Source organism: Tenrec ecaudatus, chromosome 9 (assembly GCF_050624435.1).
Source record: "Tenrec ecaudatus isolate mTenEca1 chromosome 9, mTenEca1.hap1, whole genome shotgun sequence".
Lineage (NCBI taxonomy): Eukaryota > Metazoa > Chordata > Mammalia > Afrosoricida > Tenrecidae > Tenrec > Tenrec ecaudatus.
The window spans coordinates 137076477-137088834 of record NC_134538.1 but is presented as its reverse complement, the minus strand read 5'-3'; the positions used below and the strand labels follow the sequence as shown (position 1 = coordinate 137088834).

The following is a 12358-nucleotide window of genomic DNA, read 5'->3' as shown; positions in this document are numbered from 1 at the left end:
TTTTCTTGGCTGCAATCTTTACTGAAGCAGAGTTCCAGGCTGTCTTCCACGGGGCCACAGGGTAAGTTAAAACCGAACATCTTCATGACAGAAGCCAAGAGCAAACGGTTTGCACCATCGAAGGACCCCAAACCTTAGCAATCACCTGAGAAAGGTGCTAAAATGACAGCACCTCAGATCCGTCTCCAGAGATACTGACTGTGAGAGTCTGCTGGGAGTTCCAGGAGCTGGCTTTGCATGAAGAACCCACGTACTCCTTTAGCAGGTGATTCCAGAAGAGTCAGGACAACAGATACTGTGCCCTCTAGCTCTCATTTCCATATAGCTGTTTCAATAATTTACATTTACCCATCTGCTGCACAATCCCTGCCTAGAGTATAGAAAAGCAGTGATGTTACTTTGAGGACTACCGTGCACCTGACCCAAGCCACGGCATTTTCCTTTGCCTCCTATGCATGTGAAAGCTGGACCCTGAATAAGGAAGACTGGAGAAGAATGGACACATGAATTCAGGTGCTGGAGAAGAAGACTGGAAGTCCCATGGGCTGCTAGAAAGACAAAAGTGGCTGGGAATGAACATGGCCAGAGTGCTCCTTAGAGGGAAGGAGGGCAAGACTTTGCCTTACAGACTTTGGACATGTTGTCAGGACAGACCAGCCCCTGGAGGAGGACATCCTGCTTGGAGGGGCAGGAAAAACAGAGGAAGGCCTTAGACAAGAGGGATTAACACAGCGGCCGCAATGATGAACTCAAAGCTACGGGCAATTGTGCGTATGGTGCAGGACCAGGCAGTGTTTCACTCTGCTCTGTCTAGGGTCCTTATGAGTCGCAACTGACTCGCTGGCCTTAACAACAACAATATTATATTTTCAATCATCTAGTCTGAACTGCAAATATAAATTTTCTCTTCTTTTTTTTAACAGAAATGGTATTGCTAGGTAGCATCAAGTCATTTGGAGTCATGTGAGGGGGCTTCAGAAAGTTCATGGAGGAACTGAATTGAATTGAAACACAAGGGGGGTTTTCTACGAACTTTCTGGACCCACATGACAGAACAGAACTTCCCCCATTGGATTTCATAGCCTGTAATCTTTGTGGAAGCAGCTCACCAGGTTTTTTCCTCACTCAGAGCTACTGGGTGGGTTTGAACTGCTGACCTTTCTATTAGCAGCCAAAAAAGGTTTAAATGGTCCAACAGGAAGTGCAAAGAGGACGGTGCAAACAGAAGACAGTGTTGCCTTCCACCTTCACTCTTCCAGAATCCACAAAGGTTGGGTGTGTGCGTGGGACGCTGCCCACGCAGTCCTTGTGTTCAGACAGAGGACTCAGGTGGGCGGGGGCAAGGGCTGTGCCTGGGCCTCGTGCAGGGGGCTCCCAGGAAACACCTATATACTTTAGAAAGCAATTCTCCTACTCAAGTGCAGATCTCAGCGGAAACCTTGCTGTCTTCCCCTAGAGTCTAAAGGAAAAGAAAGGTAGTCCGGAGCTGGTGACTCACAGACTCACATACGCCTCCCTCAGTGATGTGCTACCACAGGGGAACGAGGATTTCAGAGTCCAAGCTGGGTTTGCATCCCAGGTCAGTCAGTTGCTGGCAAGCCTTCTTCAGCAACTTGGTCTTCCCCTGCTGTTAGAGAGTGGGCGTCTACAGAAGGACTCAGCACCTCTCCTGAAGAGTAACTGCCAAGATGAAGCGACAGCACAGCAGAGGGTCCAGTTCTCCATCAATCACCTACTTCCTTTCCCCTCAATGGGAAGGAAAAAAAGGAATGGTGTGGATTCAGTTTCCAAAATCTTTACAAAAACGGTTGCCAAATTTATCAGAAATGTCATCAAGATTGTCGTTGAAGTGAAATGTATTTTAAAATAGCCACACACACAAGTAGAAGTTCTACTACAAGACAGGAATAGAACAACCGCATGGTGACACCTGGGGAGAGCGCAAGACCAGGTCTAGGAATCACCCAGAACACAGTTGGCCCCACAATCAAGTCACCAACATTTTATGAGTCATAAAAAATAAGTTTCTCCAGTGACTTTATTACAAAAGGACAATAAAAAAGGAGAGACGCAGGGAGTTTTGCAGAGCCTTTTGTCCCCATGCCACAGTGGCCCCGGCCAAGGAAATCACGCTTTTGAAGTTCACCACGCCAATCTCTCTGAGAACATTATATTTGTTCTCTTAAGTAGACACAATTCCTACTTTCCCATATTTACGTCAGCACTTTTCAGCCTCTTCTGGTAACAATTTCATGCCAGATTAAGAAAGCGGCTTAGACCAGGCACAGCTAAGCATTTGCCATGAGAATTGGCCATACAGAAATGCACAGTAGCAAGAATGGGTTTCCCGTTTTGAGAGAGAGAGAGACAGCCTCAGATCGCCAAGTCAGCACCAAGAATGACTTCTTGCAAGGTCTGAAAACCATGAATTGTCTGCTATTCTCTGGGACTCTTTGTCCACAGGGAGAAGAGTGGCCCAGGAGACACCTGAGACTGGACACTCCCTGTTAACGGCAACAACAATTTCTACCAACTAAACATTTCCCCAAGAGCTTTATGGATGTTTCTGGAAAGAAAACTCCATTCCTTTCCTGGATTAGCCATGGAAGGCATAACAAAAACAGATGACCAGTAAGTGTGTTGGGGAAATAAACACTCTTTTACTCTTTCTATTTACGTGCCAAAGGACTTAACTTTTCAGCATTGCCTTTGTTGTTCCCATCACACACCTGCAGTGCAGGTACATTGTCTACTGGAACTAGAAGTCTGAGATCCTGATAGCCCATAGTCACACCATCCTAAGGGACTCTTCCTTTGTTTGTATTTTTTTCCCTCTGTCTCGTAGACTACATCTACTGAAGTAATTTGTCCCTTTAACAAACAGGCTTCCTCGAAACGGGATGTCTACCTGCTCTAGGTCTCCTAGAATTTTGTCTGACTATTATGTGTAAAACACTGAGTTTAACTAAAGAAAAATGTGGTCTCATGGCCTTAAATTCAACCCAACATTAGTTTTATAACCACATCTCAATCGGTACTGTACTGCACTTAAAAAAATTTTCTTTAACTGAATGTGAGCTATACTAATCAGTGAAAGCAAAAGGTTATCTGAAGTGAAACAAGGCTAGAGCCAGGTGCCAAATGCTGATTCTATTTTATAAAGTGGCTTTGATGAATCCACAGAGCCTTAAGTGAAGGATTTCTAAGTGTACAGTTTATGGATTATTTTTAACTTAAGGAAGAATAAACACATTTTCATCAAATGGAGGAGGTGGTGGCTCTAATCTGTCAAGATTGATAACATGAATGAAATGCAGTCATAGAGAATCATATACTTCTCTATTCTAGTTGACTCATTGAAGGTCTAGTTCTTCTTATTTTATTGGGAGCTCTTAGAGATATTATAACAATCCATAATTCATTTAGATCAAGCATAATTGTACAACTGCTAAAACCATCAGTTTCAAAACATTTTCTTTCTTTTTGGACTCTTTTATAACAGCTCTCCTTTATTGCCTCCCTCCTCCACGTCCCCTTCCGGGAGCCATTGTTATTTTAATTATTAATTATTATTATTTGCCATATCGTCACCATCCGATGTATTCATACACCTACAATTCTGTTATTTGTTCCCCTCACATGGGGTTATACAGTCATCATTGCTATCAGTTCCCCCTTTCCCCTCCTTCCCTCCCTCTATTCCCGTACCCTCAGGGAATCATTACTCTTGTTTCTCTTTCTGAAGGGTTGTCTATTTTGGATTTCATGCATCAACCGATCTTAAATTATAAAAATGAACATACGGAGGTCTAACAAGATCAATGAGGTCAAACAAAGACCATAATGGTGAGGGGAGGAAATTTTAAACAACTAAAGGATGCATGTGTATCTCATCTGCGTGATACTGCAGCCCAGTACATCATCCCTTCCGCCCCATTCCTGACTGCAGGGAGAGCAATGGGGACTTGCAGGAGGTGTGCCTTTGGGTCACAAATGCTGAGGACTGAAAGGGCCTAAGTGCTGTTAGGTAAGCGGGTACCAGGATAGGGAACCCTGAAGAAATGGGGACTGGACCAATGGGTTATACCGCGTCACGGTCTCTATTTAACAAAAAGAGATACTCATCTACTCTGCATCAGGATAACAGGTAGACTTGAAACTATCTGTATGGCCTTTCTTTTGTTGTGTTGTTTTTCTTTTGGTATCTACCTATATAAGAGAGGCAGGATAAGCAATCCCAAGGAGACAGGGAAGGGACTGATGGTTTGGGGGGCCTGGAAGGGAGGGGAGGCAGGGGAAGGGGAGTGGTGAGCCAGTAATGATGGACAGGGGAGCGCAAGGGTTCTAAAATTGATGGTGAGGAGGGTGTAGTTCCTGGTTATGTTTGATCAATTGAAACCTATCTGAGAGGAATTACTGAGAGCTAAATGGCAAGTAAATATGATAGTGGGGCAGGAGAAAAGAAAAAGAGGAAATAAGAAAATAATATATAGGTATATAGATATGTATATACATAAATATATAAAATGTGTATGTCTCTGTATACACACACACACATACAGCAAGGAAGCAAATGGACTTTTGACCTCTAAATCTTACCTCATTACAAGAAGAGTTTGTTCTAATAATGTGGCATTATATGATATGCACCTTCCCAACATGACCACTTAAGGTTACAATCCATCTCCACCATCATGATCATGATTTCAATCAAATAAAGTATATTAAGTGGCTATAGATACATTTAAGAAATATTCATAATGAAAAAGTATAGACATTTGTGTAATGCAAAGTAGCACTATTAACTGTACCTAAAGAAAATAATGACTATTTTTATTCTAAAGCATGGAGATTGACCTCAGTAAATACAATTGTTTTATTCTCAGGAAACCCTGTATGAGACTCAGATATCCAGTATGACATCCCCATTTTTAAAAGACCTTTCCATAGATACTGAAATTAGCAAAATGACTTACTGTTTTAGGTTTTCAATCATTTTTTCCATAGCTTCCTCCCAGCAGTATGCCTTCACAGATTGGATATTTTCAATCATTTCAGAAGTGATCACCAGTCTCTCGTTGATCTTGCCAGCTCTCTTATCCCTGGCAATGAATGAATAGTGAATGAAGGAATCTAAAATTTAGTAAAGGCAAGTTATATGATTCCCTAAGAAATGGTCCCCCTTTTAGAAAAAAAAGCATGTTTTACAATGAGCTATAGGAGTATGCATTTAGTGATCAAGTACATGGTAACAAAAACAATAGCTATCACTCAGCAAACACCTCCCATATACCTGACACTGCATTAGACTAAGTCTATGCCCTGTCTCTAAATCCATGGCAGATTCATGAGTGGCATACGCTAGCTCCATTTCAAAGGTAACAACAACAACAAAAAAAAAACTAGAGATTCAGTGTGGTAGAGTCACTTGATGAAAGTCACATAGTAGGAAGCTACGCAGCCATGAAGTCTGCACACTTGTGTCATACTCTAACGATTAGACGCTAGAAGTCTCCCGTGTAAGCAGTGACTAGTCTCACCGCTTCTCTCATAATCAAAAGTAAAACTCTGATGACCTAGGAAACGGAGTAAGAACATTTCCAGGCCTGTGATCTCTTCGGAAGCACATCTTCCTCCCACGGAGTAACTGGTGACTTGAAACCACTGACCTTTCGGTTAACAGCGCTTAACCACTGTCCTACCCGGAAGCCTCTTCATTGATATAAACTCACTGCCATCGAGTCGATGTCAACCGATAGCGACCCTACAGTGCAGAGTAGAACTGCCCGTGTGAGTTTCTGAGACTGCGAAATCTTTCAGGGAGTTAAATGCCTCTTCTTCCTCCTGAGGGGCCTCTGGTTCTTGCTAACTGCTGACCCCACTGAGAGAGGAGCTGTTATTTACACCATTACAATTATGTGTTAGTGCCACCCAGTACAGTATGGCTCGGCGCACACAGTTGTTCTGGTTTCACAGTGTGGGCTTTTAGAAAAGCTGGCCGACGACCCTTTCCAGCATGGAGAGAAATTATTACCTGTATTTCATCATCATTCTCCCCAGCCCCGCTTGGAAAAGGGCCAGGACCACCAGGAAGGCAAGTCCACAGAAGGCCGAGGCCTGGAGCAGCTCCCAGAGCAGTCCCATCAAGAGCGTCACCTGCAAGGGGGCGATCCACACGAAATGTGCCAGCGCAAGTCCCTGGAAAAGAAAAGCGCAGCGGAAGCCAGGGTGGGTGAGCCTCCGTCCCACCAAGGCCACAAACACATATGAAAGAACTGCAAGAGCAGAGCGAGGTTTCCCACCAGAGTTTAGACCACGTGAAAGTCCTATGGAGGACTCTGGCCTCCGTATCCACAGCTGCATTCCAAGTTCACAGTTGTTGGGATGCAAGTGGTCACAGAAAATAAATATTCAATAAACCAGCACCTCAATAAACAGGTGGTCACATTTTTCCTTCTAGATGAACAACTTGGGAAACCCTGTGGGTGGCTCTACTTTGTCCAATAATATTGATATTAGTCAGAGTCTACTCGAAGGCAGTGGATGGCCCTCTCTCAATATCTCTCTCTCTCTCTCTCAATTTTGATCAGTGTGTGTGTGTGTGTGTGTGTGTGTGTGTGTGTGTGTGTGTGTGTGTGTGTGTACCTCCTTGTGGGAAGGAGAGACTCTTTCTATCTCTGCTCACTCCATGAGAGACTCTCTACTGACAAGACACATGATTCTAAGCTGATGGACGTGAGAGCCTTGGACCTGGAGGAGCCACATGGAGATCCACGCCAGTGCTGAGATGCTTCCACTGTCATGGATCCATAGACTATCCACCCACTGGTCTGTGGTCATCCTGCATTTTGCATCATTGCACGTGTTTTGTGAGTCTGAAGAGGACTTTACAGATTGATATTGGATGTGTATGTACTAATATCAGACTTATGGACTTGACCTGGACTGGGCTGGGATATTTCCTCAATATTCAACTGCTCTTGTATATAGGTTTGTCTATGAATTTGTTTCTCTAGTCTACCCAAACTAACACACCACTCTGCTAGACAATCTGACTTTTTCCATGCTCAGAAACAGGGAAGGTAGAGATGGACATAGCTTAAACATCTCTAGCTGTTAACTGATCAAGAAGAGCCCATATGGATTGATGATTAATGAAAGTGGTGAGTAAAAGATTAAATCGGTAGATACATACCTCATCAAATTTGTTCAGGTTGTTGGAAAGAAGACTAACAAGTTGTCCAATGCTTATTTTATCTAGAACCCGGCTCGACAGTTTTAAAGTCTAAAAGAGAAATGGGCAGTTAGAGGATGTCAACAAAGACAAGTGTATTTTAAGTAACATTGTGATACAGCCAAGGAGTTAGGTGATTGTGCATATATTTTCAAATAAAGGTAATGAAAATTACTTTTGCTATCTTAAGGAATAGCTTCTCAGATTACTAAATACTCTTCGTTAAAGCACGCCTCACGCCTGTTTTATTTTCCAGCATCTAGAAAGTCATAAACATTTTCTCTCCTTTACAAGAGCAACAACATTGTACATACATGTCATTTATGTAGCTAGGGTTTTTGTTCTTTAAATGCGTGGTAGAACAAAAGAAATATGAAATTAAAACTCAATGCACTACTATCAGGTCGACTCTGGTTCATACTGACTCTATAGGACACAGGAGAACTGTCCCTGTAGGTTTCAGAGAATGTAACTCATCACAGGAGTAGAAAGCCTCATCTTTCTCCAACAGAGTGGCTGGTGGTTTTGAACTGCTGACCCTGTGGTTAGCAGCCCAAAACATAACACTAAGCCATTAAGGCTCCTTAAATTAAAACACTTGTCTTAACATTTTCATACAATCCTATACAAACTCTATTGAATAAAATTATTTTTGTAAAATATTATGATTGACTCATTAAAAATTTGTGAAAATTTATATTAGTGAAACAAGATTTTAAGGTTTGTTTTTGTTTTCGTTTTTATCATTTTGGGGGGGCTCATGCAATTCTTATCACAATCCATACATACATACATCATGTCAAGAACATATGTACATTTTTTGCCATCATCATTCTCAAAATATTTGCTTTCTATCTGAGCCCTTAATGTCTGCTGCTCATTTTCCCCCTCCCTCCCCACTCCCCCCCTACCTCATGAACCCTTCATCACTCATAAATTATTATTATTTCATCATATATTACACTGTCTGACGTCTCCCCCTCCCCTCTTCTCTGCTGTCCCTCCCCCAGGGAGGAGGCTATATGCAGATTCCTGTAATCAGTTCCCGCTTTTCTACCCCACATTCTCTCCACCCTCCAGGCATCGCCACTCTCACCACTGGTCCTGGAGGAGTCATCTGTCCTGGATTCCCTGTGTTTCCACTTGCTATCTGTGCCTATGTACATCCTCTGCTCTAGCCAGATTTGTAAGGCAGTATTGGGATCATGATAGTGGGGGGGAGGAAGCATTTAAGAACTAGAGGAAAGTTATATGTTTCATCGTTGCTACCCTGCACCCTGACTGATTCATCTCCTCCCCACAACCTTTCAGTAAGGGGTGTCCAGTTGGCTACCATTGAGCTTTGAGTCTTCACTCTGCACTCACCCACATTTTCAATGATATGATTTTCTGTTCCTTGATGCTTGATACCTGATCCCTTTGACAGCTCATGGTCACAAAGGCTGGTGTGTTTTTTCCATGTGGGCTTTATTGACTCTGAGCTAGATGGCCCCTTGTTTATCTTCGAGCCTTTAAGACCCCAGATGCTATATCTTTTGATAGCTGGGCACCATCAGCTTTCTTCAACACATTTGCTTATGCACACGTTTGTCTTCAGTGATCATATCAGGGAGGTGGGCACTCATTGATATGATTTTTAATTCTTTGATGTCTGATAACTGGTGCCCACCTTCCTGATATGATCACTGAAGATGAACATGTCCATAAGCAAATGTGGCGAAGAAAGCTAATGGGTCTTTGGCTATCAAAAGCTATAGCATCTGGGGTCTTAAAGGCTTGAAGATAAACAATGGGCCATCTAGCCGAGAAGCATCAAAGCCCATATGGAAGAAGCAAACCAGCCTGCCTGACCACAAGGTGCAGAAGGGACAAGATCTTTAAGTTTTATAAGGAAAACTATAACTGATTGTACAGAATATGATTAATTGCTAAGTCAACAATTTAACCATGATTATGAAAGATCAAATTGATACCTTGGACTATATAAGAAGAATTGATTTGCCACTAGATGACTTTAAATGGAAAGTATCCATTTAACAGTTGTTTAAATTCAATCCCTCCCCTATGTCCTTAGCACAACACTGTGCCTAAGGTTTTACGAATTGTTATTAATATTTATGAAAACATGATTCTTGACTTCAGGCAACCTAGGACATAAAAATTGTGATATGACGACCTAGAACAAAAATAATTATATGGATGTTAATAGGAAGATTAGTCATCTGGTTAGAAAATCTAAGAAGAGTTCCCTGAAGATGGAGAACTTGAGAAGAGGTCTGGAACAGAGTTTAGCTGTGCAAACCTAAAGAAGGCGCAAAGCAGTTCATCTCAAAATATTACCCAAGCAATGTGAGGTCTGGGGCAGTGGGCGAAGATCCAATGCATTGACTTGCAGCTGCTTTAGCAGCGTGGGCTCTGGGTGGCTGAGCCTCCACGGGCTTCATATAGAGCTGTGTGCACGGCAACCACGCTGTGATTATTTGCTGGTTTCCGTTATCTCCGGGCTGTTGAGAGTCACAGCTCCAGCTCCATTTGGCTAGTGTGAAGCTTCACTGTTTAAAGTGTACCTTAAGTTAATCATACTTTTTCAGAAGGGGGGAAATTTAAAAGGTGCTCTATTAAAAGAACTTTGACTATCCTTGGAAGGGTCGGAGACGCCTTATCATGGTAATGAAGCTGGTCAGAGCTGAAGAAGAGCAAGATTGGAGAAGAGCCAAGAAAGGTTCAATGTGGAGAATCAAACCGTGTCGCGTGGAGATGCCCCTGGAATTCTTTGGCAGAGAAGGAAAACAAGATAGGTACAAAAAATACTCAAAGTTCAGAATAAAGGGCAGATACAATGGTGTCTAACTTTTCCATTAATGCGTTCTGGGTCTTAAAGTACATATGTTGCTGTGTTTGTACTAAATGTTACCTATGGATTTATGTACAAACTAACCTGCTCTTTGTTCTCCTCTCCCCTTTAATCCAAAATGCTTCCTACCTTTCTCTTCCTCGTTAAAAATCTATCTTACTACTGTTCAGTATTCTTTTTTTTTTTTTTTTTTAACCAAACTCCAAACTAAACGCACTGCCATCTGATGCTGACTCATAGCGGGCCGATAGGACAGGTTAGAACTGCCCCTGTGAGTTTCTCAGACTGTAAACTCTTCACCGGAGTCGAAAGCCCCTGTTTCTCCCATGAAGTGATTTCAAACTGAGTTCATAACTGCGCTACCCCCCAGGACTCCTTATCGGGGAGAGCAATTTGCATCACCTGGCGTTCGGGGGATGATCGAGTGAGACAATAAACCTGAATCGCCTGGATAGATACTGCCACATGAGGGGCGTTATTCTTAGTGTGCACTTTTAAACAGTATCCAAATGAGGCCTAACAGTTTCATACAACTGTTTTTTTAATTTCAGGATAGAATGCAAATTTTTGTTTATTCATCACCCATGTTTCCTGACTTCTATCTGTAAAACTGCAGCCGAGTTGATGTGACTCCAATTTCTAAGCAGCCTCCATAAACACTTAAAACAATGCAATAAGGCTATCAGAGTTTTACAACACAATTGCCCTTGCATGTACTTCGTAGAAGTTCTCTGCGTTATGTGCTAGAGGTGAATTTCAGATTCACTGTCCTTTGGAACTGTAGATATAAAGTTTTTACATTGGGGGAATTAAAAATAAGCATAAAATACAATCCAAATGATTCTATAGAACAGCTCTGTACAGTGACTTTAAAAGAGCCAAGCAATTGTGCTTGCTTTGGCGGCACATGCACTCAAAAGATCCCAGAAATCACATATAGAACTGAACCAGGTTGGTGGAAGCAGGCACCACTGAAATGGCTTCACATCCATCCTGGTTGTAAGGCAACTGAGTCTTAGGCCGAATTCCCCTATGTCAGACTTTGGTCACTTGGATCTTTTTTGTCAGGACAACATATACACAATGAGGCACAGGTGTAGCTGCAATAAGTATGCAACGGAATGCCAAAAGCCTAAGCCCAAATAGGGCACTCGATATTACCACTGTGTCACTGTACCACAACTAGTCAATAGGTAAAACTCTTATTGCTTGAGTTATCATGCAAATTTACACATAACCTTTCGGCCACTGAACAGAGCAATTTGCTGTAAGATAGTATTTTGTCCTTTACTTTTACAAAAACTCTGAAAGTCATTCCAAAGGGGGATGATGGATACAAAAATGTAACAACATAGCATTGAGACAGAAATTAAATCTATAATTTAAGGCATTTATAAGAAGTGCTCGGTAATTATTAAGGTGAATTTTTTTTATCAAGGAAAATTGGAAATACTAATTCGTCCTTCCAGCATCAGTTACCAAATCCATTCCAGCACTTCGTCCTTCCTCATACCAGCCTCGTCGCTTTATTCATGGTGTTTAAAACATGTAACACTGAAGACAAGGAAGCATCATTACCTTCTTATAAATCAAACTGAACATAGCTATTCTCATCTGCATTCCAATATGATGGAGGCCAAAAATGGCTGGGTGCAGGAGCAGCGTCCTCACAATGAAGAGAAGGCACAAGCCTGCAGCCAGGTACAAGGCAATGGAGCGTTCTGCCTGGTTATCTGGATCATAGGAAGCTATAATTCTTCCCAGTAGGAGTGGCTGGACTGCTTTGGTGACCTCCTGCAGAAGAGAAGCAAACAGAGAATGTAAATTTAATTTCCCATTCATAAGATGACCTAACCATTTCAGCATGAGCAGTTTCATCTTTCGTTGTGGTTGTTAGTTGTCAAGCTGATGCTCACTCGTGGCAGCCCCACATGGCCAGGGTAGCTGATGGGCTTCATGGGCTTTCAAGTCTGTAACTTTTCAGAAGCGGGTGGCTCGTCTTTAGAGTGGGACTTAAGACTAGAGTGACCCCAAAGGCCATACCATCCATGAACCTCCCGGTGTTGTTTTTAACATCTTGATAACTCGAGGACCTGGTAGTGCTATGGGTTGGTCACCGGGCTGCTAGCCACAAGGTCTTCCTTAAAAACTTACCAGTGTGCTCTTGAGGAGAGGTTGTCTGCTCCTGCTAAATGCTCAGAATTTAAGATTTAATACAGTTCCATTCTCTGGTCTTGGGTTTTATGGTTTGCACTGCTTGGATCACACAC

At 42.4% G+C, this 12358-nt stretch overlaps 1 protein-coding gene across 1 annotated transcript in view; it reads right to left on the bottom strand.

Moving 5' to 3' along the window:
• CFTR (CF transmembrane conductance regulator) overlaps nt 1-12358 on the bottom strand; it is a 177175-nt gene that overhangs the window by 109604 nt on the left and 55213 nt on the right. The window contains exons 4-7 of the mRNA XM_075557370.1: nt 11667-11882; nt 7196-7285; nt 6035-6198; nt 4977-5102 (exon numbers count right to left, since the gene is read on the bottom strand). Coding sequence (XP_075413485.1) covers nt 4977-5102; nt 6035-6198; nt 7196-7285; nt 11667-11882 — 596 coding nt within the window. The remainder of the gene's footprint in view (nt 1-4976; nt 5103-6034; nt 6199-7195; nt 7286-11666; nt 11883-12358) is intronic.